This window comes from Sitophilus oryzae, unplaced genomic scaffold, assembly GCF_002938485.1.
Source record: "Sitophilus oryzae breed Bouriz unplaced genomic scaffold, Soryzae_2.0 scaffold_806_pilon_pilon, whole genome shotgun sequence".
Taxonomy (NCBI): domain Eukaryota; kingdom Metazoa; phylum Arthropoda; class Insecta; order Coleoptera; family Curculionidae; genus Sitophilus; species Sitophilus oryzae.
Genome location: NW_022147424.1, coordinates 304,145 through 331,976, shown reverse-complemented (window position 1 = coordinate 331,976; position 27,832 = coordinate 304,145). Strand labels below are relative to the sequence as shown.

Here is a 27,832-nt window from a genome sequence, read left to right as displayed (position 1 = left end):
AAGTAAAAAATATTATAGTTGTATTTTTTTAAATGGAACACCCTGTATATTATTCTATTTTTGGATTCTACTATTGAAATAAAGGTAAATTTAATTAAGGTTTATAACACTTAAACCTTGCCGTTTTTGAAATATTTTCAATTTTATGAAATTGCAGTAAAAATTTTAAGGCTTCATTTCTCCAAGGGTTTCAAAGTTTTTAAAACTAAATATTTACTGAAGATTATTTATTGATCAGATATTATGTAGCAATAATAAAATTTTTACTACCTTATACAGAGTGTCCAAAAATTTATTTTATATAATTACTAGCTTTAAACGACAATAACTTGTTTAATTTAAATGGAACACCCTGTATATTTTAGGAGAATTAGATGTACAATTTAATTGTCTATCAAATTATATTATACCATTTTTTACCTATCTCTTTAAGTTTTCGTAGAAAATGCATTTTCTTATAATTTAGACCTCATTTATCACTATACCTGGAATATTGGTGGTAAATATTGCAAGCCTATTGGTATACAAAAAAGCTATTTAAATCTTTGTAAAACAGTATACCAAAATAAATATACCACCATTATTTTCGACCAAAAATTAGTTAGTTACATACTTTTAAATTATTTTAGTTAATAAAGTATTCTAAATAAATGTGGATTTGGCTCAGAAATCAATATAATAATAAGTTTTGAAAATGAACGTCTCTGTTTTTATAAATTAGCATTGGTCAAAAAATGAAATAAAATTTATAAGGTGTTACTTTTTACTGCAGTGTCTAATATACACACAAAATTCAATTTTTCAGTTTTGGAGCAATTATTATTAATCAACGTAAACAGTCAATTAATGTAGTTTGAATACTGGGATCATATTAATTGGTCCTCTTTAACAAAAAATATTTACAATTACAACAGTTTTTTTTTTATATTTTTTAATGAAATAAGCGAACTATATCGACAATATTAGTGTCTGTACTCTTTGAAAATTTGTTACATCTTTAAAAATAATCTAAAATGTCAATATTCCATGGGTATAGTGATTAATGAGGTGTAAATTATAAGAAAATGCATTTTCTACGAAAACTTGAAGAGAAGGGTAAAAAATGGTATAATACAATTTGATAGAGAATTAAATTATGCTATGCATATGATTCACGTAAAATATACAGGGTGTTCCATTTAAATTAAACAAGTTATTGCCGTTTAAAGCTAGTAATTATTTAATATAATTTTGTGGACACTCTGTATAAAGTAGTAGAATTTTAATTATTGCAACACAATATCTGATCAATAAATAATCTTTAGTAAATATTTAGTTTTAAAACTTTGATACCCTTGAAGAAATGAAGCCTTAAAATGTTTACTGCAATTTCATAAAATTGAAAGTATTTCAAAAAACAGTAAGGTTTAAGTATGATAAACCTTAATCAAATTCATCTTTATTTTAATCGTAGAATCTAAAAATAGAATAATATACAGGGTGTTCCATTTAAAAAAATACAACTATAATATTTTTTACTTATTTGGGACACTCTGTATCTTGTAAAAATATTTTTAAATTGTAGCTCTAATAGTCCTTCAATGAACCCAAAACTTACAATTTGTAAAAATCTAATCGTTTAGCTACAATACTCCGTGTCGTATGTGGTGAACAACCCTGTATAGGGTGTTCAAAAAACGTGTGTTTCATGAGGAGATTTCTCACGTAAAAATAAGATTTATTTTATAAACCAACATAGGTCCGATTCTGCTTTGTTTCGTAGCTACATTATAATTTTCTTCCAAGTGCTTCTAGCGATTCGAATGAAATTCTTATTGCAAAAGATAAGTGTTTACACGTTTTAGTGCTAAAAATGTGTCCGCAGATTAATCAGGAACGTGCCTTCAAGTTATCACAGGAATATTTTTCTAAAAAAAAACATGGGCGCCATTGACTTTATTCTCTTGTTAGCAAAATTATCTACACCAAGATTTTAACGCCCTGTAGCTACGAAACAAAGCAGAATCGGAACTATGTTGATTTAAACAATAAAAATCTTATTCTTCTGCGAAGAACCTCCCCACGAGAGATGGCACATGTTTTTTGAAAGATCCTGTATACGTAAAAGAACATTAATCATTTTTGCGATTTTATTTATTAATTTCATAAAAATATTTGAATTTTTAAAAGTATCTAGAAGTTTTTTTACCTGGCATAGAATTAAATGTATTTTTTTTATTGTATCATAAATGAACTGTTATGGAATTTTACCTTGTTTTTTAAGGCATTTTTTGGAACCGCAACATTTATTCCTTGTATCAATGTACTTATTGACATTTTTATCTGAGGCACCCTGTAGGTGCTTTTGACTTAATGTTAAGTGTTGTATTCGCCATGTTGGCCAATCTCTTATGATAAATAAATAATTAGTAGGTATTTTTTAAATAAAATCTAATGAAATAATAGTAATAATAATCATTCCCTTTTCCAATGACTTATTGATAGTAATAATTGATAGTAAAATTAAGAAAAAAAAATACAGCAAAATGACATAAGTTTAGATAGATACTTAGACTTTTTATTGAAGTGATCTGTATGAAAGGGCCAAAATAGAAAATAATAGGTATTGAAAAATGTGAAAAAATGTTGTAGAAATTGGTGTGCTTCCATAATTTTTTGTTAGTCTCCATATTCATTACAGGGCGTCCCATTTTCGTGTGTTTTACAAAGATGCTGTGTTATTTTACAAAACTAAAGATGGTACACACAGGTTTGTCCTAACTTTCTTAAAAAAATTTCCTGAAATACAGGGCGAATTTGAAATTGTTGCATTTTTTTTTGTTATGATTTTTGTCTTAAAAAGTTAAATAATCCATTTTTACCTTATTTAAGAAAATTAGTATAGAGTATATCTTTAGAAAGCTCATAATAAAGCAAATAAAATAAAAATATAATATACTGGATGTCTCATTTAAAAAACAACATAATTTTGCGTCATATTTCGAAAATGACAGCTCCCAGCGAAAAACTAGTTACGCCACTGAATTCTACGTGAAAAACTCTACCGAACTCAGTTTTTAAATTTTCAATATCTATGAAGGCTAGGACAAATCATAAAACACACGAAAATAGGACACCCTATACAGTTTAATGTAATTTCGAAGACATCTTCCCTTGATATTATATAAAGTATACTATTATTCAACAATTCAAAAACCCTTTCGTGTTTTCTTTTAGTTTTACCATGAATGAAGTATATTTTATTATCACTATTACCTGAAATGTACTATATATACACAAACATACGGGGTGTTCACAAAAAACGCACGGCGAAAAATTCGTCATCAAATCATATGAAAAGAAGTTCTTATAAACATGTTTTATGTTTATATGAACTATGTTATGACATTGATGTTCAATGCTACCTACAGAAAATTAAAAAAAAATAATTGTATTTAAGATAATTACAAAAAAATAGTTTTTAAAAGTTTTAACATCCTCTATTTTTAAAACTCTGCATTTCTGGACCCATGTTAATAGAAATTGTTTTTGAACACCCCGTATGCAAATGATTTTTAAACTAATATTAAATTACACGTTTTTACTTTTATTTAATTTTTTTTTAAATATTTTTTTCTTGTTTCTACAATTATTTTTTTTTTTAATTAAAATCTTTTTATTTGTACACGTGTATTTGCGTGTTTTAACATATTGAGTCATTTTAAGCCAAACTTTTTGTAACCTCATTTCGTAATATTTTTTAATAAACATTTTTTTTTTGTTTACTTATAACTTTGTAAATTATAATACTTTTAATTTTTATTATGTACAGTTCATGTTTGTAACATCCCAGATATTGTAAAAGTTTTTTTCTTTATAATGAAAAATACGTCAATTGTATTAATAAATAACATCTATGTAATGTAGGATAAAACTGTTGTTATCTATAATCTTCCATATATTGTAATTTCATAAAACGTAGTTTCAATGAAAATGTGTTAATATTGCATCAAATGTTGTTTTATTTTTTCTACAAATCATGACCCAAGTAGCAAATTTTATTTTATAAAAGCTTTATAAACAGCTATGTGATAATTTTTATAGGATACCTCAATTCATATAACGTGCTATATGACCGTAATATGATAGCTTTACAACCAAAAAAGGCCCATTTTTATACAACCGTTTAGTAGTATAGAAGTTCTATAAAAAGGGTATACAACTCTTATGCAACTATTTTACACAGCGTTATATGACTATTATAAAACTAGTTTTATTGTGTATTACGTGGTCACATCTAAGAAACAGAACAATAAAAACATTTGATCATTTAGCGAGGTACAAGAGTATTTTATTATTTACCGAAGAATATTAGGAGCAAATTATATTTTAAGCGTGTCGTAAAATGAATCGAGAGGATGTGGATTGTTAAAAAGGAGACTTTACTCGACAATGAAAATGGCGGGTAGACCCAGAAGGTACAACAAATATGTAATATAAAAAATCATTAATAGGGTTTGAAAAGTAGGGACAATTTTTGTTGCGCCGAAAATTTTACTGGTAGATTATAGGTATGTATTTGGCAAAAAATTAAAGCGCTTTAATTTCGATTCAGGTTTACATATAAATTTAAACAATAAAATAAAATAAAATTTTCAAAAATTCTTGTTTTTAATTTAATTAAACACTTTATTACTGTTATGTGGGAATCTTATCACAAAATAGTTCTGAAAAATAGCATTTTACAATTTATTTTGATGTTTTTAATTTTGCTTCATATAATGGCGGCCATAAGCCATAAAAAATTCTGCCTTAAACATGGCGAATTATAATGCAACCATTTTATTACAAATGAATCCCTTAAATAAGTCTTTGTTGTAAAATAAAACGGTATAGGATAAATATCTATCATTACGCATAATTTCCAGGCACTATAGAACTATTTTGGACATATTGAGATTTGTGACAAATAGATGTTGCCAAATTTCATTTTATTGGTATTTAAACTAAAAACATGATCAGATTTTCATGGATTCATGCACGCAATGCATTTCATGCGCGCCCGAGTGAGCGGCTACCTAAGGACTTGGAAAAACAACAATAAAACAATACAAACATTGCTACAGTAAAACTTTTACATCAACGTGGCAACAATGCTTTGAGGAAGCCAGAGAACCCGAGAGATTTTGGCTTTTGAGAACCCAGGGAATTCTCGGGATTATTTGCCGTAATTTCGAGGAGTTTTTTCTTACATGCTCTTTATAACTACCACTGCCTTTGTTAACTTTTTCCAACTTTGTCCAGAATTCATAATAGCTGTGATTGATTATACTCATACGTAGATATTACTTTGGCAACAACAACAATAACAAAATAAATAACTAGGTATACCGTTTAATTTAAAATGAGGTTATATTATACATTACCAGTTTTATAATGCAGATATAACAGCGAATTTTTTTTCTTAATCACAATTTTATCATATAAGGCTATATAACTGGTGTTGTATACAGCACCGTAGTTTAACGCAATAAAACATTCTGTCATACAACGTAATACAACTTTAATTAGACACGTTTAAGTAACTACTATATGATCTTGTGTCTACTAGTTATATGAATATTATAGAACTCTTACATGGTGGGTATAAGAGTCTAATAAAATAATATGTTTGTTATCATATAGCATTGTCTTATTAAGTGTTATATCATACTAAAAGAAATTATCGTTTAATGCGTTATAGGATACGTTGTAAAAACCACTAGAAAATAGTTTAATATGACAACTTTTATTAAAAAACAGAATGATCGAAACCAAACGCTTAATAAAATCAAGCAGTCCTTAAGACAACGCTATTCGACTGTTATAAAATAATTCAATCCTTTTAGAATTTCTTTTTGCTACTTGGGGAGTGATTTTAGTCTTAGATTAAGTCAACATTTTTGTTTGCGTTTCCAGTATTTTACCAAACCGTTCCGTACCAAACCGATGTTTTTCAGGAACCGCTCTTTACCGTAGTTTACCAGTCTAGTTCGCCTGGTTTTGCAACGGAATACAGCCTTAAGTTTTCTGTGAGTTTGAATCTCTGACCACATGTAAATATAACATTGGTTAACGATATTTCCGTCGACTAAAGTTATTTTATAAATCAATTGAAACGCATATCTACTATAATACATATTTATTTTACATATGAATCACTAACCCCATTAAAACGGAAATTGCACATTCAGTATATCTTTGGCATTTCTATATTATCTTAATTTTTATTCTAATTCAAAATTAATCCTATGCTATGTACAATATTACAGTTCCAACTTCTACTTACTATACATTCCTCGACTAATAATAATAATAATAGATATTATTACAATTTTTTACAAGTTCTTTATTATAAATTTCAAAATTAAATACACTTGCCAGAATATCTCTATAATTTGTGTAGAATAACTTCATTAACTCCAGTTTAAGCTTTTTTCTTGTCGAAAACGATACTATATGTCAACACAGCACTATTTTTTACCTGAAAAAAATAGATATACCGGGTGCGTCAGAAAAGTGGCTCACCCCCTATAACTTTTTTATTTTTTCAGATAAAAAAACGAGATTTGGTATGTTAGTATATGACATAAATGAGGATTGATTGACGTATTCAATTATTTCCGGTCACTTCCTGTTTCACCGGAAATGACTACAACTTTTGATTTGACACTCTGAATAGAATGACATATCATATGTCAACTTTTGACATTTTCGAATATGGTTTGAAATTGTAATATGCGGTTCATAACGACAATTTGACTCGAAATACCAAGTGTGTGGTACCAAATTATTCGTAAAAAAATGCTTTTTTCAAATATGCTAATGAGCCACCCTCGTTCCATTTGAAAAAATTGAGATACGATTATAAATACGATTTGGTCATCTTTTAACCAGCCAGGAGAAGACACGAAAAACATTAAACGATAGAATGTATTTTTCCGAGGCTCCTTGATTAAAAATTACTGCTTTTAACACAGCCATGGCACTCTAGATTGAAATTTAAAATACGATTTTTTTAAGCGAGAATATTAAAAGTTGACATATCTTATGTCATTCTATTCGGAGTGTAATTTTCTATTGAATAAAGTCAAAAATACCGAAGGTGCCATTTAGAAAACAAAAGCTGTAGTGATTTCCGGTGAAACAGGAAGTGACCGAAAGCAATTGAATACGTCAATCAATCCTAATTTATGTCATATACTAACATACCAAATATCTTGGTTTTTCGGGTTATTAGGCCGTCGTCGGTTAGAATTGCTTCCTAACGTTTCGCTAGCACGAGTGGCTAGCATCTTCAGAGGTGTGTTTGCTCCGATTGCTCACACTAGACTGATGCCTCCGCGTCGGCGTAGCGCGTATTTATGCGTCGGCGGAGGGGGCGTGGCTTGTTCGGGTGGTAGTTCTTCCGGAACTGGTCTACTTCTCTGTGCTGCTACTTTGGTCCTAGATATAGCTGGATGCCAAATTCTGTTAAGGTAGAAAGTTTCTTCCTTCCTGTTGAAATTATTTGGATGTTTGTGAATTTCAACAGCTTCCCTGACCAGACGAGGATGATATCCAGATGTTGTGGCAATGACTTGGGTGTCTTCGAATTGGATTTTGTGGTCACCATCTCTTAGAGCATGTTCTGCTACGGCTGACTTCTCTGTTTGCCCTAATCTGCAGTTTCTCTTGTGTTCCGTAACCTGACGCCAATGAACAGGAAAACATCATTAATAAGGCCTTCCTTCCATATGTTTCCCAGGTCACCGATAGGATTGGTAAAGTTCTCAAGAAGCATAACATCAAAACCATATACAAACCTACCCGAAAAATAAGGGACTGCTTAAGACCAGCAAAAGACAAAAGAGAACCATTATCCTCTGCAGGGATCTACCGTATACCTTGTTCCTGCGGTAGCGTATATATTGGAACTACCAAACGCTCAGTAGGAACGAGACTTACGGAACACAAGAGAAACTGCAGATTAGGGCAAACAGAGAAGTCAGCCGTAGCAGAACATGCTCTAAGAGATGGTGACCACAAAATCCAATTCGAAGACACCCAAGTCATTGCCACAACATCTGGATATCATCCTCGTCTGGTCAGGGAAGCTGTTGAAATTCACAAACATCCAAATAATTTCAACAGGAAGGAAGAAACTTTCTACCTTAACAGAATTTGGCATCCAGCTATATCTAGGACCAAAGTAGCAGCACAGAGAAGTAGACCAGTTCCGGAAGAACTACCACCCGAACAAGCCACGCCCCCTCCGCCGACGCATAAATACGCGCTACGCCGACGCGGAGGCATCAGTCTAGTGTGAGCAATCGGAGCAAACACACCTCTGAAGATGCTAGCCACTCGTGCTAGCGAAACGTTAGGAAGCAATTCTAACCGACGACGGCCTAATAACCCGAAAAACCAAAATTCTTCAAACGATGGCCGCGAAAGCCTAAACTACTACATTATACCAAATATCGTTTTTTTTTTATCTGAAAAAATAAAAAAATATATACTTTTGAGATGCACCCAGTATAAAACACTCATAGCTAGAAAGGGGGAGTTATATAATAGAGGAGGGGCTCCAATGTCCTGTTTAGACAAATGTTAGATTTAAGTGTGGTAAAATATTGTCAGTGTTGGCTATTGTTTCTGATGCTGGACTACTAAAATTTCGTAAAAGAGTTTTATAGAGATGAAAATCTCAAACTTTTTAAATGGCACATTTGTAGCAAAAATAAAAATGTTTACCTGTGAAACATTGTCTATGTTCCTTTAAAAGAGTACCCCATTTGTTTATTCGAATCTCCAACTATGTCTATGTCACTTTCACAGTCGCTGACGTCTGAGTTGGTTTCTGCTTCCGACATGCCGGAACTACTTGGTGGATTTTCGCTTAGAGGCAGTGTGGAGGCATCCTGTTGGCCTGAAGTACCTAGAAGAAAAAAAGATGTATTAAAATACAATCTAACTGATCTTAAAAACTGGAAAATAATTGTTGAATTTATTTTTATAAAGTAATATATAATTTTTAACGAAAGAATTCTCGTTAACGCATCCAGTGTAACCTCTGCCTTAAACTCTGTAGCCTGATAATTCTCCTCAATTTGACTTTAATTGGCCTAACTTCGTTAGGAGAACAACCCCTCGGCAATAGGCAAGTCAGCGCCATCTAAGGAGGCATCGCCAATTTGCAGTCTTTGTCGAAAGAGAACGTCAACGTCTTGGCCCAGTGCCGTCCTTCAATAAGGGCACTTGTGGACGGTTCTGGTCCAGTTAGTGGAGTGTTTGCTCCTTTTTTAGCTAGATCGTTTGATTATTCATTACCTTTTATCCCTTGGTGGGCTGGCACTAGGGAATGCAATCCAGCACCAAAATCTCAATCCCGCAAACCCGCGGGATTAAAGCAATCAATCCCGCGGATCCGCAAAATTGCGGGACTGTAAACAATAGTCATACATTTGGTCCTAGATGGTACAAAAGACACTGTACATTTATTTAATATTAAATAAACTTAAATTATATTATAATTTATCTACTTATTTTATAAATAAAAATATTATTCTGATGTTGAAGTTTTTTTTTATTACAATAATTTTTTGGCATATGCAGAATGTACAAAGCTTTTTGTACCATTTAGGACAATACGTATGACTAAAAATTGTAAAAATGCATATTTTTCGAAAAAATATCGTATTTTCCTTAGAACAAAAAAAATCAAAAAACCGATCAAATTGTTTTTTTTTGTCATTTCAATACAGATTAGTCGTACTTGGTAAAAATTTCGATTTTTAAAAAATTGTAAATTTGCGGTAAAAAAGAATCTTGACCAAATTTTCACACTCTTATAAAACACCCTGTATACGAGAACTCACTAAATATATTTTCGAGAACCATATATCATCTTAATCACAATATATGCATCTAAAACCTGGTCCAAACCGCATCCCAAAATCTTTTTTAGTTCAAGAGATATTCAACTTTAAATTTACCCTAAAATTTTGCTTGTCCCGATAATTATGTCCGGCAGTTTATTTGACGAAATTGTCCACAAATACTAGTTGACCGCTTTTCTTCACTTACGCACATACGCCAGAAAGAGAAAGAGATCTAACAACTAACCTGTTTGTTTCACTTATTTTTAATAGTAGCCAAGCCGTAAGGGGAATCCCCCGGGTTCCGATCGTCGACGCATCGGCCCGGAACGAAGAGCTTTGATCTCGATTGAGTTCGATTCGGTTACCCAGTAGTAACGTGCGATCCCGCAGATCCCGCACGGTAAATCCCGCAGTTTGATCCCGCGGAATCTCAGAGGGATCCCGCATTTGCGGGATTTCATTCCCTAGCTGGGGGGGGAGGGGGGGGGCACGCAGAGTAGGAGATATAGGTGAGAACTCTAGTTCCTTGGGAGGAACTAGTTTCTTAGTTCCAGTTCCTCCAGAGGAATATTTCCTTGAACTAGTTCTTTAGTTCAAAATAGTTCCCGACTAACATTGACATCCCCGTTTCCTGCTAATGGGTTTCGTTGTCAGTCAGAACTATTTACATTATTCACAGTATGGTCTGTATAATTTTTATAATGTACGAAATATACAGAGACGTGTAATTGCGTATGTTAAAAATATATTATAGGTAAGTTTTATTGCAGATAAAAAAAAGAAAGTCAAATCAGAGCTAAACGAAAATTTTACGAAAAATTGTATTTTTCCCCACTTCAAGCTTTTTGTTTTTATCTAAAAATTCAGAATGTCTACTTCGTTTTATCAGATATTTCTTAATATTAGTGATCCCAAGTGAAACATTCCCATAAAATATTCAAACAGCAAACACTAAAAATCAAAAACAGTATCCACGACAATAATTTTCAGTATCCACGTGGTAATTAAGCCGCCTGTGGCAATAGACAAAGCCGAATTCATTCGTCGTCGCCTTGTATTATATCTCTGCCGACTGAATAGATTCCCGTGAACTAGTCTTTTATTTAGTTCCTCTAGTTGCTCTAGGTCCGGATCCGATAATATACGGCTGACACTCCCCACTCCTGCCTAGCATCAGGTAACGATCGCGCTGGCCGATCCGTCGCCGTGGCATATTATTATATATCGGTCACAGTCTCGATCCCGGAATAGGTGATGAGGAACTAGTTTTTTTGAGAAATCGGGAACTAGTTCCTTTCGTTCCGGGGTCGGAATAGTTCATGGGAACTAGTTCGTTCACAAACTACACACCTCTAGTAGGAGGCTTTATGTTTTTGCCTAATTTGGCTGAACATTTAAGACAATGAATTTTAGTACCTAGTGTGAACCTTTAATTAAGATCCTTTTTTCCATAACAACTGTTAAAATTGCCTTATATAAATCAAAAATAGTAGATAAAATGGTACTTTAACCGCAAACTTAATTTTTTCTCGCACGTTTTTTAATTGCTTCCATTTTTGAAAATGTTTGTATTCCTTTTCATAAGTTATTCGGGATTTAAATGGAAGTAGTTTGGATATGGCGTTTGTCGCCTCAGCCTGAATATCTGTTGGTAATTTACTTATTTCGTTTTGAGCCATTTCTGGCTCCAATTCAATCAACAATCGACACGAAAGAGAATTAAAAAATATTGACTCAAAACTGACAACTAAAGAGACAGCTTTATTTATTTGTCAAATTAAATAGAAACCAACGCCAACCCAGCACAATATTTTTTCTAGTCGTAATAAATGCCTTGAAATAATAATTCCTGAATATTTTTTAAAACGTAACTCGCTATGGAAATTTTATGCTCTTTATAAAGTCGTGAAATATGTCCCGCCACTGCGTACTCCATCTTGGCCCTTAATTGATGTTTAAGATGCTGTGCAGCCCTGCCAAGAAATTTACCAAGTTCACAAAGTTAGGGTTAATTGGCCTTTGATTGGCCCCCAGATCGCTCAGATCTCGAGACGCTGCGTTAAGGGAAAGCCAAGGGGGGTGGGTTAAGTAAAAGGAACAATTTGAAAAAGGCAATTTTCAAGTTTTTTTTTATCTACAGGCTTTAGGCTCGACTTTATATAATAACAAAAACACGCGTCACACGACAAATAAGCGGGTGTGTATTTCAGAAATCTGCCTAAGGCTTAGCCCGATCCAAACACACGTGCTTTGATTAAGGCTTGATTAAGGTTTGCAGAGCTTCAACATTTGCTGTAAAATAGCAAGCAATTTGTTACAAAACCATGTAAATTATATATCACTGTAATCACAAAACTTCAATCTATTTCTGTATTGTAACAAAATTTTAAATTATGTCTTTTTTTTTCGAGAAAATTTAGTCCAAACATAAGGAATATTTTATTGATGTTTGACCATCAAAATCTTGAAAATAAAGAAGTTGTCTAAAAATGTGCTACAATACGGATATAGTAAAATCCTTTATCTTTAATTTTCCTCTTCATTTGTGTAAAAATACTTAGTTTTACATATAAACGTTAAATGCTGAATGCCTATTTTGCTAAATTGTTCGGACTACTGAAATGGACTCTTAAGTCAGCTTCTTAAATCAAATGAGTTTTAAGTCATTAAAATGGTTTAAATAAATAAAGACTTAAGCTTTCTGTGAGCTTGCAGCTACAGTCAGAGAGTAGTATTTTTAGTTATTTTTACAAAATATCTGGTTTCAAATTAAACCATATCCGCGAACGACGTTTCAACACAATCGGCTTAAAACTCTCCTATTTCTTGGCCACTATTCCCGGATCCTGTTTCTAACAAGTCCCTGGGGACCCCATTAAAATAGTATTAGAAGACAACTCGGCAAGTCGTCACTCTGAGCGTTTAGCTCCAATTAAACAAGGGTGATTTTTTTCGTAGCGATTATATACAGCATGGTCCGAAACTTCGGCAACATATTCTGCAGATAAAAAAGTTCGTATAAATGTATGTCCTAAAATGCTTATTTTCGGAGATACAGGGTGTAGTTTCATTTTTATTTCGATTTTTTCCTAATAATTTCTGAAGTAAAGTTAATATTTGGATGAAAATTGGCGTCCGGAGTTTTTTGACAGAGAAATTTGATTATGATGTCAATATGACTGCTACTTGTAGGGGGCGCCACCTACATATTTTTTAACTGGTTTGAAAAGTAATAACTTTTCGTCTGTACCTGTATAAAACTACTGAGTGAAAAATATATATTTACGATGTTTTTTTACGTAAAAAAGGTTTCTTGGTAAAAATCGCTACGAGTAATGGTTCTCGAGATATTTGGAATCGAAATTATCAATACCTGTCGTCAATGACATAAATTAAACATGTTGACCAGATGTTGACTAAATAGTTATTAGACTGAAATCATTAATTTGAAATGTTTTTGTGCCAAACTTTCAACAGAAACTGTTTTATTAAAATTTTTCTCATGATTAATTTAAAAAAATAAAAAGTTCCCAAATTTAAAATGTATCCTTTCAGTCAAATAACTATCAACTGATATGTTTATTTTTTGTCAATAATGACATGTATTGACCATTTCCATTCTAAATATCCTGAGGTTGCTAGAAGCGATTTTTATCAAGAGACATTTTTTACGTAAAATATCACGGAAATGTTTATTTTTTTACTCAGTAATTTTATACAGGTACGGACGAAAAGTTATTAGACTTCAAACCGGTTAAAACCTTTGAATAAGAAGACTAAAGCTACATTCGCAATCAATTCGCTGGCCGAGTGGTACTTTGGCACGCAAGCTTATCATATGTACTTCAGTGTAATCATTCACAACAAAATTCGACGCCAGAGTGCAAGTTGAAGTTGGATTGAAAGCTTGCAAGCTGCAAACTTCCACTTCAGCACGGAATTTTCGTTTGACAATTATGACAATTTTGACATTTAAATTTTAATAATTATTTTGTTTGTGTTGTTGTTACAAGCCATTTTCCTGTGAAAAGTAAATATTTATTATTAAAAGAAAATGAGTGAAGTGGACGCTATTCCTATTTTATCAGGACTTGTGGCTTTGCTGTTAAAAACGGCAATTATTGTTGCAGCTCAATAATTCGCTTGATCGTAAACCAAGGAGTTTACCAAAATCTAAAAATGGGGCGTCCGACCCATATTAATGGCGAGAAAAAGTTTTGGGTGCTACGAAAATATTTTACAAGAAGCTCGCTTAAGCAATCCCATAATTGAGACACATTTTAGAAAAAATCATCACTAAATGACGTTCTTGTTTCCATTTTTCTAAACATAAAAACTTGGAAAACTTAATTAACAACTGTTCCGGATTTTGCCTCTTCCATATGCTCACAGCATATGCTCTTCCAAAATAAAAACAAACAACTGACCTAAAAAAATGTGAGGAGACGTTTAAACACGCGTGCGCAAAATTCGTCTTGAAATTTGTTGTGAATGGTTAATTTTGTGCCGACTTTAATGTCGAATTGCCACTTGGCCAGCGAATTGATTTCGAATGTAGCTTAAGGAAGGAGCATAATGCTATCCATAGATAAAAGACTTATACTATTATGCTATCCATGTATTCATGCATGGTGGGCGGAAAAAGCACTCTAGGGTGGAGATCCTTGACAGTTCTGTTTGACGATTCATTTGACACATTTGAATTTGATTTGAAATTTTGTGGATTTGTCAGTCTTTACGGAGCTTATTTTATGTTATTTATTATTTATTCTACTACTGATAGTTGTATAAAGGTAGTAAATCTAGATGGAAATTGTGGCGGAACTTAAATTAACAGTGACACTATCGAAAAAGACTCTAAAATAGGTGGTTGTGTAGCGTGCGGTAGATCTCGGCAAAAATTGAGTGAAATAATGGAACAACTTTTCGCTAGTAAATGGCTATATAATATACATACGTGTAATAAACCGATCATTTATGAAATTCACTTAAATTAACTAAATTATATATTTTTCCTGCATTTTAGCTTTTATTTATTACTTGTCAAAGATTAGATGTCAAAGAATTTAGATACGTTAATTTGACTTACCTGCTTCAGTAGCGTATCGGATGTTTGTGTTAATAAATACTTATTATAACTTATCTATTTTTATTAGAATTATATATTTTTATAACAATTTTAATAACTACCAACATTTATTCACAACGTAAAATAAAACAACAAATTATTGAGTCTACCCCACGTCTACCCTACATCATAGTTTTACAATTTTTAACTAAAATTAGAACGACACTGATAAACCGGAATTTAAGTCGGCCATATTTGAGACCCATCGCGGTGTACCTAAGATTTTTGATATGCTCCTTCCTTAGTCTTCTTATTCAAAGGTTAAAAGACATGTAGGTGGCACCCCCTACAAATAGGAGTCATATTGACATCAAAATCAATTTTATCATCGGAGTCATATTGACATCAAAATCAATCATATCAAAAACTAAGCCTTTTTAGGACATACATTTATAGGAACTTTTTCACTTATTTTTATCTGCAGAATATGCTGCCGGAGTTTCCGTAATACAGTTCGGACCACCCTGTAGATTGTAAATTGTATGGGAGATTACATATAGGGTCAATCTTAAATAAGAGCAAATACTTTTAGGGATAATTTCGACACCAGAAACACGATTATGAGTTTGTTTTTTGCGAATTTTTTTTTTAAATCTGGAATTTTTTGAAAAAATTTTGATTTTTTTTTAGTTTTTAGTTAAAAACATAATTTGTTGATAACATAGATAGTAGAAATATATAAGAACGAACATCCAGAAAAGATGCAGTGGTTAAGAGATTATTATTGGAAAGTTCAAGGAGGTGGACCTAATCAAAAATCATGACTTACTTGATAAATTCGTTCTATTCTTGTCCGAACTATCTGACGACTTCTTCGTTTTGTCGTCCTGCATCTTCCTCATCTGCTTTTTGTGCTTCATTCTTCGGTTCTGAAACCAAGTTTTCACCTGAGTCTCGCTCAAACTTAGTGCGCTGGCAAGTTCAACTCGTTCTGGGGTTGAGAGATACCTTTGCGCAGAAAATCGCTTCTCCAGACCTATTTGGACAAATAAATGCCATCAGAAACATAAAATGTAAAAAAATGCCAAGTCTTACAATGAGGAAGATGCATATATTTTATTTTTCGCCAGAAACTGTTCAATTTATTAGAATAAATATGTATAAAGGCAAAAAAAAACTTTTTTCTTGAAAGCAGTACCACAATTTTATAAAATGGGCCATTAAAATACTATGGACAACGCAAACGACGCCTCGCGAATTGAAACGATATTCTATTGGTCTGACGTCACCCGCCGTTCTCGTAGATGCGCGATGGCCAGCAGCAGCCAGACGTGTTCCGTTTATGTACGTATTTAGATGGCGTACTAAGGCATTTTTGTTGCTTTTAGCGTTGATTGAAGGAGTTTTTTATGCTTTTTTGTGCAGTTAGTATTTGTATGTGTTGTGTGTTCTGAGAATTTTTTAAGTAATGGCAGATTCCGGGTTTGTAAAAGCACAATCAGATAACTTGCCAAAAGTCGATGCTTTTATGTTGGCTGCTTTCATAAATACAAATTCCCAATTTATTGGTGCTGAATTACGAGGAAAAAAAACAGAGAGGTATGTAACATTTATTCTTTGTAGTACTGAGGTATATTTAAGTATAAGTAGGTACCTACTGTTACGAACTTTTATATAGTTATAAATTAATGTTATAAACTTATTTTTCAGATCAGGTAGGGAGACGTATGGAGATAATGCTGTAGGTTATGTAGAAGTGAAAAGAGACAAAAATATTTCTTTAGTACGTGGGAAAATAACTCCAGAGCATAGCGTGAAAAAGAAAGTTTTTTTTATGTATTGACACCCCCTTACCCTTGTTATTTTTAAAGATTGTTTTTTTTTACAAAATTATAGGAAATAAATTGTGTAATTGTGTAATATTATAAAAGGTGTCCCATAAGCAAACGCCAAAATTAAGTTTTTTTTAAGTGAAACACCCTATATATTTTTGGATTCTTCGGAAATTTGTAGATATTCTAGATATATTTCATGTATAATATCCTATACCTATCTTCAAATGTTTATTCAAATGTTTTATAAATATTGACAGTTGAAAAGCGAAAAATACCTACAATTTTCTGGACCACCTTTTTTGAGACACCCTGTATAACAAGAATTAATTTTAAAAGAGAGTATATGAAAAACCATGCAACTTTTCTATTTAATGTTTTCTTCTAAAACTTGCAGTTAAGGCTGTATATGGGTGTCAAAATATAATGAATAACCCTGTACATTCAAATTTCATATATCTATGTAAGACAATATACATAAATATATGAACTTACATCAAAATGATCTTCACAACAATAAATCGTAAAAATAGAGGATAATTTAACGTTTTTCTTTTCATCTCTTCTGATGGCCTTGGAGCATTTTTTTCTGTTTTCGCTCATCCATTACTATTTATAAATATCACTAATTACTCTAATTATGTATTAATTAACACAAATAACTAAAATTTTGACACGGATTCAACAGCGTTTAAAAGCAAACTGTGTAAAATAAACACGCGTCTGGCACCACTCAACCAGAAGAACGGCGGGTGCCTGGCCATTTAAATTAACAATATTTAATTATTTTATATTAGAGGCATTTCTTAACCGACATCAACGATTTTTTTTTGTTCAATTTGTAATTATATGAACTATTTTTTAAAACCATTATTTAAAAACATGCATTTTCCTCATTACTACAGAAAGTTGTGAAATCTCACGTAAAGTATGTGGTATCAAATTATTCGTTAAAAATGCTTTTTCCAAATATACTAATGAACCACCCTCGTTCCATTTGAGAAAATTGAGTTATGATTAAAAGTACGATTGGGGTATCTTTTAAATGGCCATCAGAAAAAGTCACAAAAAGCATTAGACGATCAAATCTATTTTTCCAAGACCACTTAATACGAATAAAAAAATAGTGGTTTTAACACAGTCATGGCACTCTAGATTGAAATTTAAATGCTATATTTTAAGCGAAAATGTCCTATTTGACATTTTAACTGTAAACATTTTTTGGCAATGAATTATAGTACCTGTTAATTGGGGATCACTAAACACTGTCCTAGCTTTTCTCCTTCGACAGTGTTTCAAAGCGTTCAAAGATATTTCACTGGCAGAACTTCCAAACAGTGTCGGGTGAAAAGGAATACCTAAAAAAATCATTATTTATATACCTAAATGATTACTCTTTTTGGATATCGTCTGAAAAAAATTCCTTAACTTGATGGAGAGACTTTATATTAATACCATACAATCGAAAAAAAGGGCGTCAAAGACGGCTGGAGAAAGACAATCGATGATAATTTTGGCGAGGTCAAGCCTTAGTCTTCAGCCATTTACTTGGCCCGTACTCTATCTATCCTCTTTTAATCTTTGTATAATTAGTGTTACTTTTTGACAAATTTTCTGTCAATTTTTTTGTAAATGACGTCTAGAGATTGACCTCTCCAGAATTATCATTTTTTGCCATTCCCAAGCCCTTTTTGACGCCGTTTTTTTTTGATTATACGATATTATTTTTTATGTTTAATTCTTCATGTACTTATTTTATTATTTATTTGTTAATCTATACTAATATATAAAATCCTTAAGTGACATACTGATTAATCACGATCCTGCTCAAACCACTCAACGTAAGAAGCTCAATTTTGGCATACATGTTGATTCTAGGATGTAGAGGTTCGATAAGAAGGGATTTTTCGAAATTCCAGTTCCAAGAGGGTGAAACCACCCCTCAAATATTACAATATTTTTTATTTAAAAAACGGGCAAGTTTCCGAAAAAACGCTTAAACACGTATATTTTATTTTGTTTTTTTAATTATTTTAAGATTTTTTAAAAATGTATACAGGGTGTTTCGAAAAATCTGGTCATTGATTAATCACGATCCTGCTTAAAGCACTTGACGCAAAAAGCTGATTTTTGGAAAACAGATTGACTTTAGGATGTAGAGGTTCGATAAGAAGGGATTTTTCGAAACTCGATTTCTAAGGGGGTGAAACTATCCCTCAAATAATAAAATATTTTTTTAACATAAACGTTTTTTTAACATAACAAACCAAACCAAACCGGTGAGTTTTTCGGAAAAACTCATAAACACGTATATTTTATTTCGTTGTTTTACATATTGTAAGATTTTTTAAAAATTTATACAGGGTGTTTCATAAAATATGACCATTGATTAATCACGATTCTGCTTAAACTGCTTGACGTTTAAAGCTGATTTTTGGCAAACGGATTGACTGTGGGGTGTAGAGGTTCGATAAGGAGGGGTTTCTCGAATCTCAAATTCCGAGAGGGTGAAAACGCCCCTCAAATATTACCAAGTTATATAATAATATCGCCATATTGTTTTTTCTCATGCTAACATAAATATGAGAAAATTTTATCCAGTTTGTATGTTGATGGAAATTCTTGCTTTGCTTTATCATCACCATTACAAATGATTATTTCGACGCGAACGAAGTCGCTGGTACACGCTAGTATATGTATATTTTGATTAATATGTCGATTACACTACCCGATTGCTAACTGATTAATAAGTAACTAGTAACTATCTGATTTGCGAGTAAAGTTAAATGTGTAAAAGTACAATATTTAATCAGGTATAACGGGTGGGTCTTAAATAAGCGCAAATATTCTCAGGGCTGGTAAGATCACGATAAAAGAAACATATTTTCTCTTTACCGTTTTTCAAATAAGTCGAAAATAACCGAGTTATTTTTACATTGAAAAATTCCCAAAAAAATGATATCTTGCTTAAGTTTTGAGAATCAGTGGATCTTTTCTGGGTTTTCTTTCTTGTATATTTAATTTACTACCTTTGTGTTGCCATATTATCAAGAAATTATATTTTTTAACTAAAAAACTAAAAAAAATCCAAATCCAAATTTTCAAGAAAAAAATTTCTCGAAAAAAAAACATAATCGTGTTACTGTGGTCAAAATATACTACCCCAAAAATAATAAACTAAAATACTGCACCTATTTACGACTCACCCTGTATAGTATAATTTTGTTTAGTGGAATGATAACAAAGTGCTAAAAATTACTAATATTTACACGAAGTTATATTTATGAAATTATCATTATCACGATATTAATCATATTTGACTATTAACTCAATGAATCATGTTGATATCTGATACGTTGATCTGTATGAAATTTCAATTTTATTTATTTCTTACTCAATAATTAATATGAGATTATATCGTCTTGGTTACGCTAACCAAAAATAGAGTCATAACTCCAATACTCCAATCCCTTAGGACTAAGATGCCACAAATCGGGAATTAAGCCACGAATCGGGAATTAAGATGCCACAAATCCCTCTATTTTTTATACGTAACAACCATGAAATACAAAAGAGATTTTGAGTAATAATATAAAATTAAAATGGACACTCATCTAACTAAACTCTAATAATTTCTTTACATCGTTAATGTCACATATAATAAATTTAGAAGAGAACAGTTTCATCGACATCCTCTGCCTCAACATTTTTCTATCCTAGCCATTGGAGATATTTATACTAATATACAATAAAATCCTTAAGTGACTGACATACTGATTAATCACGATCCTGCTCAAACCACTCAACGTAAGAAGCTCAATTTTGGCATACAGGTTGATTCTAGGGTGTAGAGGTTGTGGTAGAGGTTTGATAAGAAGGGATTTTTCGAAATTCCAGTTCCAAGAGGGTGAAACCACCCCTCAAATATTACAATATTTTTTATTTAACAAACGGTCAAGTTTCCGAAAAAACGCTTAAACACGTATATTTTATTTTGTTTTTTTACATGTTTTAAGATTTTTTAAAAATGTATACAGGTAGTATCGTAATAATTGTATACCGGCAATTAGTAGTAGAAATGGATTTTACATATTTACTCATATGACATCCAAATTATTATTTTTCCCATATTTCTCATCAAAAAATAATTGGGATATTAAAACACCCCACGCGAGTACTTCACGGGAGTTTAATAGGTTAATGCCAGTAGCGTAGCGTCGCGTCAATACAAGGGGATTTAATAAGTAACTGTAATTAACATTTTTCCAACACAATAAAGTTTTTTTCTTTTTTATATTAGAGTTTTTAATTTTGAAATAACAAAAATAAAATATAGAAAAAATGTAACAGGTTAAAAAAATAATCAAACCAATTTAAAAAAATAACTAAATTTAGGTAAAAAAACAAAGCTGTGAACGTATCTGTTAAGGTGCGTCCACATTGCTCGTGATCCTGCTCGCGCTCTTGCTTCTGATTGTGCTTGCGCATCCTGTTTGTCGTGTTTCTCAAAATCTTTCGGCTCGCAAGCAACGGCGTCCACATTGTAATATAGTGCTTGCGTTCGTGCTGTTCGGACATGGATGATACCGAAATATTTTTAATAGCGGCTGCTAATGCGATCATTATTGCAAGACGAAGGAGACAAAGAGAAAAAAAGACGGTTTTGGATGTCTAATAATTTCAAAAGTAGATCCCAGCACAGTGAAAGTAAACTTCTACGCGATTTAGAATGTTTTTTTAATATTTTTTTATCGCGTGTCCGCTACTGATTTTAAAAAAAATTATTAACTTAATTGGCCCTGTATAGAAAGAAAAATTATATCTTTTAGGAAGTGTATTCCGGTTAAAGAAAGAGTTAATAATAAAGATTGGCCATAACATTAAGATTAGTTGCAACTAGAGACTCAAATACCAGTTTAGGTTATTTATTCAAATTTTCATAAATAATAAGCAAATCATTTCAAAAATAATACGAGGCATATGCCAAAACATAAATAAAGTTCTCAAAAATCAGATTAAGATAAGTAGATAAAATAAGTATATAGAGTTATATTTTATTAAATGTATATTTGATATTATTAATCCAAGAACAAAAAACAAATGTACACTCACCCTGTGTTAGAAAATACGGATCCCCCATATTTTTATACGGAGAACCCAGGTAAGCACCCAAAGCTCCCATAACCTGGATATATCCAGTTTCCGGAGCTTGGAACCCTGGAACCATCCCACCAGTGGGTACAATACTAGGCTGGATATATCCAGCAGAAGTCCCGTTATATTCCTTACTAACACAAACTCGATTTTCCTGTATTTTTGCAACGGAATCCATAGATTTGATCGGAGCATGAAAAGCTCTAGGATGATTACTGGCATTATCCTGAATTTTTATTGTATTATTTGGTTTGGTCATATTGTAATTGTTGTAGATATTTTCGCTAGTTTGGTTTATTTCACCATTTTTTTGCCGGTACAGGATATCTTCTATCAGAAAACTAGTACGACCCTGTTGAGTTAAACTTGTCGGTTCTTGGCCATTGTACTCCTTACGACTCATATTTTTAATAAAAAAACACTATTAAAAAACTCACTCACAAAAACAAACAAACATAAATTCAAATTCAACAAATATAAGTTAAACTGTTTTCCTTTTGGCTCTCCCGATTGACGGGATCGTTTAAAACAAGCGCAAAACGTAACTGGAGGCGATTTAGGCAAAGCCAACTATGATCGCATAAAGTTACCGCCCCGTTTTGCTAGTTTGCTACCCCTAAACGAGGGGAAGTAAGTTTTGATGATGTTCGAGGAACGGGAAGAGACGATTTAGCCCTGATTTTGTCGTTTTGGGGTGGATTTCAGTCGGTGTATATCGCGGCACGAGCCGCGGAGGGATCTTCCGCATCAAGTTGGCTGCCGTATTGTGTACGAGGTGACAGTGTTGCCGAATTTTTCGAGAAATTGTTTCAATTAACTATTTTATTTCCCTTTCTTGAGTTATAACTCATCATACAGTCTCAGGGCTTCGATAAAAGCCAGTATCAGAGACGGTTTTACAGAGCCTAGTTCTCCATCTCCAATATCAGTCGTACCAAGGTTTATGGTACGAATGGTTGTCGTCTCGGCGAACTCAGTGATTAAGTGTTCTGGTGTTTCCTCATTGTGCCCACAGAATCTGCATTCGCCATTGTTTGCTAGCTTGCTAATATATTGAGGTGTTCATTGAAGAGGCAATGTTCTGTTAAAAAACCCCATGACAGTCCAAAGATTTTTTTTATTTAGGTTAATGAAAATCCTTGATTTTTCTCAGTCATAAGTCCTGAGAAATTGCTTTGAGCGTCTTAGACTGTTGGAGGATTCCCCAAAGTTGTACAATCTTGGTATGTCGTCTGCTGGAAGTTGAAGGAATGGAGTTTTCTTTTTGAGGTTGTTCCAAACCGTTGACCTAAAAATTCGCCCAGTATTGTTTTTGTCAATGACCATTCTAATCATTGTTGCATTACCATATCTACCGACAAAAATGTGCAGTGGTATTAGGTCTAGAATGAATTGCAGCTGTTGGGCATGTTCTCATGGTACCTGTGATGCAGATGCATGCCAATATCTGCACTTTCCACAGGTTTTGCCTTGCTGTACATTGTTCTAGTTTAGTGTACCAAGCAACTGCTCCATAGGTAATCATGGGTCTTACTATCATGGTACACATTCAGCGCAAAATGTTAGCATCTGTTTTCCGCCAGTCTTCTGCATATCATGAGAGCCTTTGTGGCTTTGCTGGTAATGTTCTTAATATGCTTGTTCCATAGAAGTTTACTATCCAGGGTTATTACCAGATATTTGACTTCCTGTGATGGCAGTATTTCCTTTCCATCTATTGATGGATTTTTTCCCGCCCATACTAAAATCTGTTAATAAAAAGTTGGTAGGCAGTTCTTTTATTCTGGGGCCACTTTTATTTTCGTTATATGTAGCTGATATGGATAAGGAATTACAGTTTTCTAAATTGCAGCAATATGCGGATGATTCTCAAATTTATTGCAGAATAGATACTAATAATTTAGCACAATTTCAGTTAAATTTTAACGACGATCTTAATAAAATTAATAAAAATGCTCTAGATCATAATTTGAAATTAAATGCCGGTAAATCTTGTGTTATAGTATTTGGTAGTGATATAAACAAAATTACAAATACGGCTGGTAACATGAATATCCATATAGATAATGTTGCGATACCCATTGTTACAGAGACTAAAAATCTTGGAGTTTATTTTGATTCGAAGCTTTCATTTCAGGCACATATAACTACTAAATTAAAGGCTGCTTATATACGGTTGAAGAATTTTTCGTCTCTTAAGAAATATATACCATCAAAGACTAAGTATCAATTATGTGACACACTTATTTTATCTTTATTTGATTATGGCGATGTTGTTTATGGTACATCCATAAACGCTAGATTCTCTAGAAAAATCCAAATACTTCAAAACTCGTGTCTACGGTTTTCTTTTAACATTCCTTTTAGAGATCATATAACGCCACATCTTAAAAATTTATATATTTTATCCATGACTAACAGACGACAATTTTATTTAATGACATTCATTTATCGAATTTTAACTACAGAGCAGCCTCCCTATTTGTTCTCATTGTTTCACTACGTTGACCATGATCATTCGACTAGACAAGTGCATTATTTTAAAATTCCTCAACACCAAACAGCTAACTTCCAAAAATCTTTCAGTTTCATGGCGCCACATTTGTGGAATAATATTTCTAATAACTTTAAATTTCAATCATTTACAGATTATAAAAAACAAATTAAAAATGATTTACTAAATTCGTAAATATTATAATTTCTTCGACTGATTTGTGAGATCTTGTTCTTCTGAAATGCCCGTCATTGGTTGCTGTTCCGGTTTTTACACTGTTTCATTATGCCTCTCTGCTTATCTCCGCTCATCCCTGATAAAATTATATTTTCACTTTTTTTATATAATTTTAATTTTTTTAATTCTGTTTCTTTTTGTAATTTAATTTATTTCTATTTTGTATTTGGGGTCGCACCACTCTAGCACTTTGTGCCATTGTATCGGTGGCAGTTAGGCATCGGACAACGTTGCAAGACGTTCTAAGCCGATATATTATTAACACAGATTATAATCTTTGTTTTTTCTTTATTGTTTTTCGTGGTTCCAATTTTCGGAATCGGGCACTAGTTATATAGGTTACTAGTTTGCGCACATAGCACGCCCACTTATGGCCGCTAAAATTGTGCACAGCGCCTGACTGGCACAGTTATTAGAGAGATATCGGAAAACCGAATAGCGTCATCCAGTATTTACGCGTACCTTATCATGACTACGATATGCGCGAATCAATTTTTAACGCAACACCCGCTAATAACGTTACCGCCTGACGTAATTTGCGGATCAATTACACCAAGCGCTCTTTCTAAATAACCTCTGATAACGTTTAAAAATTGCTTAAATGGGCATGTGCGGGTATTTGACAACCGGAGCCGACCGGCGAGATCTTTTATTTTAGGTTATGTTTGAATTGTTTTGAATTATTGCTTTAGTTGTATTAGGTAATTTGATATTTAAGTAGCTGGGATTAGTTTTAATTAAATAAATATGGCCCAAAATATAGATTCCACCTCTTCCAATACTGAAGAACCTATAAAGAGTCTTAGGTTTACAGCAGATGACGACTTAGTCCTTCTAAGAGAATTTGTTGCTTGTTGCCCTAAACGCACTGGCAGACGTTGAACAATAAAGCACTGGAAATAAGCACTTTAGCTCTTTAGTTTTAAAATACCTAGTAAACAAAACAATTTCAAAGTTAGGTTAAGTTTAAATAGCGGACGCGACGCGATCAGAATTCTTTCCGATCCGATAACTATAAATGAAGAGAGTTTTTACCACCTCACGTAAAGGAAATAACACCTGGCCTTATTAACGTACTTGCACGCTATTCGGTTTAGCGATATCTCTCTATTACGCTGTTTATTGTTATTTTACGGGAGTTTATTTTTGCGCACAGGAAATTTGACTCGTTTGCTCATCGTCATAAAGAACAATTTTCGTACCATGAATTAGGGACAAGATATTTATCTGTATACTTATAGGATACCTAATCTGTGTTATTAATACTAGTTATTAATACTTCTTGTCACTGAGGAAACTTTAGATATGGCAACAGCGGTCCACGGAGGGCGAAATCTGAGCATTAGCGAGGTTTATTAAGGATAATTCTGTTTCGCAGATAACTTGATTAGTCCGGGGCATCACTATTGTGCTTCGAGCAGCGTGGGGTTGTTTTCGATAAAGGCGCAGGGTGGTGAAAGCTTGCTTTGATCGCAGTCAACCCTGATTTACTGGATAATTAATTTAGAATAGATGAACGCCTAGCCGGTTGCGTTTAAGGAAGGTATGTTTTCATTAAGAGGGCAAACTATCGAATGAACGCATATTGAATAGAGATATACAGAGAGATATACCTAGTGCTCTGTGTTAAGAGTCCATTTCACTAAGTCCGAAAAAGTAGCAAAATAAGCGTTCGGCATTTAACGTTTTATGTAAAACTAGCTAGGTATTTTTACACAAATGAAGAAGAAAATTAAAGATAAAGGATGCTAAAATGATGATGGTGAAACATCAACAAAATATTCCTTATGTTTGGACTAAATTTTCTCGAAAATAAAGACATAATTTAAAATTCCGTTACAATATGGAAATAGATTGACGAAAAAAAAATCAAAGAGATTGAATCTGACGGGACTAGACTGGACTGTGTTGGTGCGAAATGGCCCTTACGGATAAATTCTTCCAGGTTCTAGAGTTCTGCTTTAATTCGCTCTTTTTCACTTTTTCACCGCAGAACGGTTCTGGTCCAGTTAATGGAGTTTTCGCTCCTTTTCTAGCTAGATTGTTTGCTTTTTCATTACATTCTATCCTCCTTAATAAAACATATTTATTAACCTTAAATATAAGGACCTATCGATCCAGTTTTCTCCATACGTATCCAGACTTCTTCCTCCTTTCTACCCTCCATCTTCCTCCTTTTTACCTCTAAATCTGTCCGGATTCACCTTAGCCCCCAAAGAGCTTTCTTAACGAGGAAGCTTCCCCTACAGATTACGGTTGCCTAGCGACCGCCGAGGGGTGTGGTCTGCTCGGGCCAATCGAACGGGGTCTAGCTTGCATCCCTCCGGGTCGCGAACAGGGTGGTAAACGGGATTTAGGGGTGAAATTGCCCGTTTAGCTGACAATATGCGGTGTATTAGGGGAAGGTAGTTTTGATACGGACGGAGTCCGGGGGATGATACACGGGTGTCGGACCGCCTGCACCAATTAACCGGAATTATTAGTGATAGGGAATAGTTGGATGTTTTCATTCCTTGTATGAGTATTAATCAAAAACATCTAAATGGGTAGACAGAACTCCATTCATAAAACTCCATTTTTTAGAATCATACATGGTTTGACACTTGCATGAGAGTTAAAAAGGGATGGGTACATAAATATGACAAAACACGGTTCAGTTTCGTCTATCTTTCTGTCATTTGGCTCTATCAGTGGCGTGACGGTGGCGTGATGTTTTTTTTTTATCAAAAATTGATGAATTTTATCAAAAATTGACTAGTTTTGCCTGAGGTCTAACTGAGTGTAACTCTAATTTCACAATTGAAAGCGCCAACAAATAAGAAAATATACGTATTTTGTAATAATCTACTTATAGCTAAAAGTATCTAAATACGCTACTGTAAGCATCCCAAATAGCATTTTCACGACTTGCGACCACATGTTTACTAAACACAACGTTGGATTAGTTACAAAAAATAGTTAGCTCCGTACCTTGGGTATTAAAATAAATGTAAACGTTGTTGTAACGTTATGCCGACGTTAAACTAGTACTACAACAAAGTAAAAGCTTTTGCGACGTCGAATAAACGTTGTCTTGAAACCTTTTTTGCTTAAGTGATCTTTATGTGATTCGGTCAACGTAGTTACAATGTTGGGCAATAAAGAGTTTTCCGACGTCACTTTCAGG

The 27,832-nt window shown here is 32.9% G+C and overlaps 2 protein-coding genes across 2 annotated transcripts; one reads left to right on the top strand and one right to left on the bottom strand.

Moving 5' to 3' along the window:
• Positions 1-6,229: 6,229 nt before the first annotated feature.
• LOC115888699 (brain-specific homeobox protein-like) lies at positions 6,230-22,454 on the bottom strand. Its single transcript, XM_030908491.1, has 5 exons — positions 21,894-22,454; positions 18,023-18,139; positions 15,779-15,985; positions 8,755-8,938; positions 6,230-6,502 (listed from the first exon to the last, which is right to left on the bottom strand). The coding sequence occupies exons 1-4, from the start codon at positions 22,336-22,338 to the stop codon at positions 8,769-8,771; spliced, it is 939 nt and encodes a 312-aa protein (XP_030764351.1). The 5' UTR covers positions 22,339-22,454; the 3' UTR covers positions 6,230-6,502; positions 8,755-8,768.
• LOC115888673 lies at positions 7,594-8,326 on the top strand. The gene is made up of 2 exons (XM_030908454.1): positions 7,594-7,701; positions 7,766-8,326. Exons 1-2 carry the CDS (start codon positions 7,594-7,596, stop codon positions 8,324-8,326), a joined length of 669 nt encoding a protein of 222 aa, XP_030764314.1.
• Positions 22,455-27,832: the final 5,378 nt, after the last annotated feature.

Excerpts from the sequence above, each read along its gene's own strand:
- LOC115888673 (XM_030908454.1), top strand. The coding sequence starts at position 7,594 with ATGACTTGGGTGTCTTCGAATTGGATTTTGTGGTCACCATCTCTTAGA. Across the intron at positions 7,702-7,765 it reads TGCAGTTTCTCTTGTGTTCC|GTCACCGATAGGATTGGTAA; the intron begins GTAACCTGACGC and ends TATGTTTCCCAG.
- LOC115888699 (XM_030908491.1), bottom strand. The coding sequence starts at position 22,338 with ATGAGTCGTAAGGAGTACAATGGCCAAGAACCGACAAGTTTAACTCAA. Across the intron at positions 15,986-18,022 it reads TAGTGATCCCCAATTAACAG|GTCTGGAGAAGCGATTTTCT; the intron begins GTACTATAATTC and ends TTGTCCAAATAG. Across the intron at positions 8,939-15,778 it reads GAATAGAACGAATTTATCAA|GTACTTCAGGCCAACAGGAT; the intron begins GTAAGTCATGAT and ends TTTTTCTTCTAG.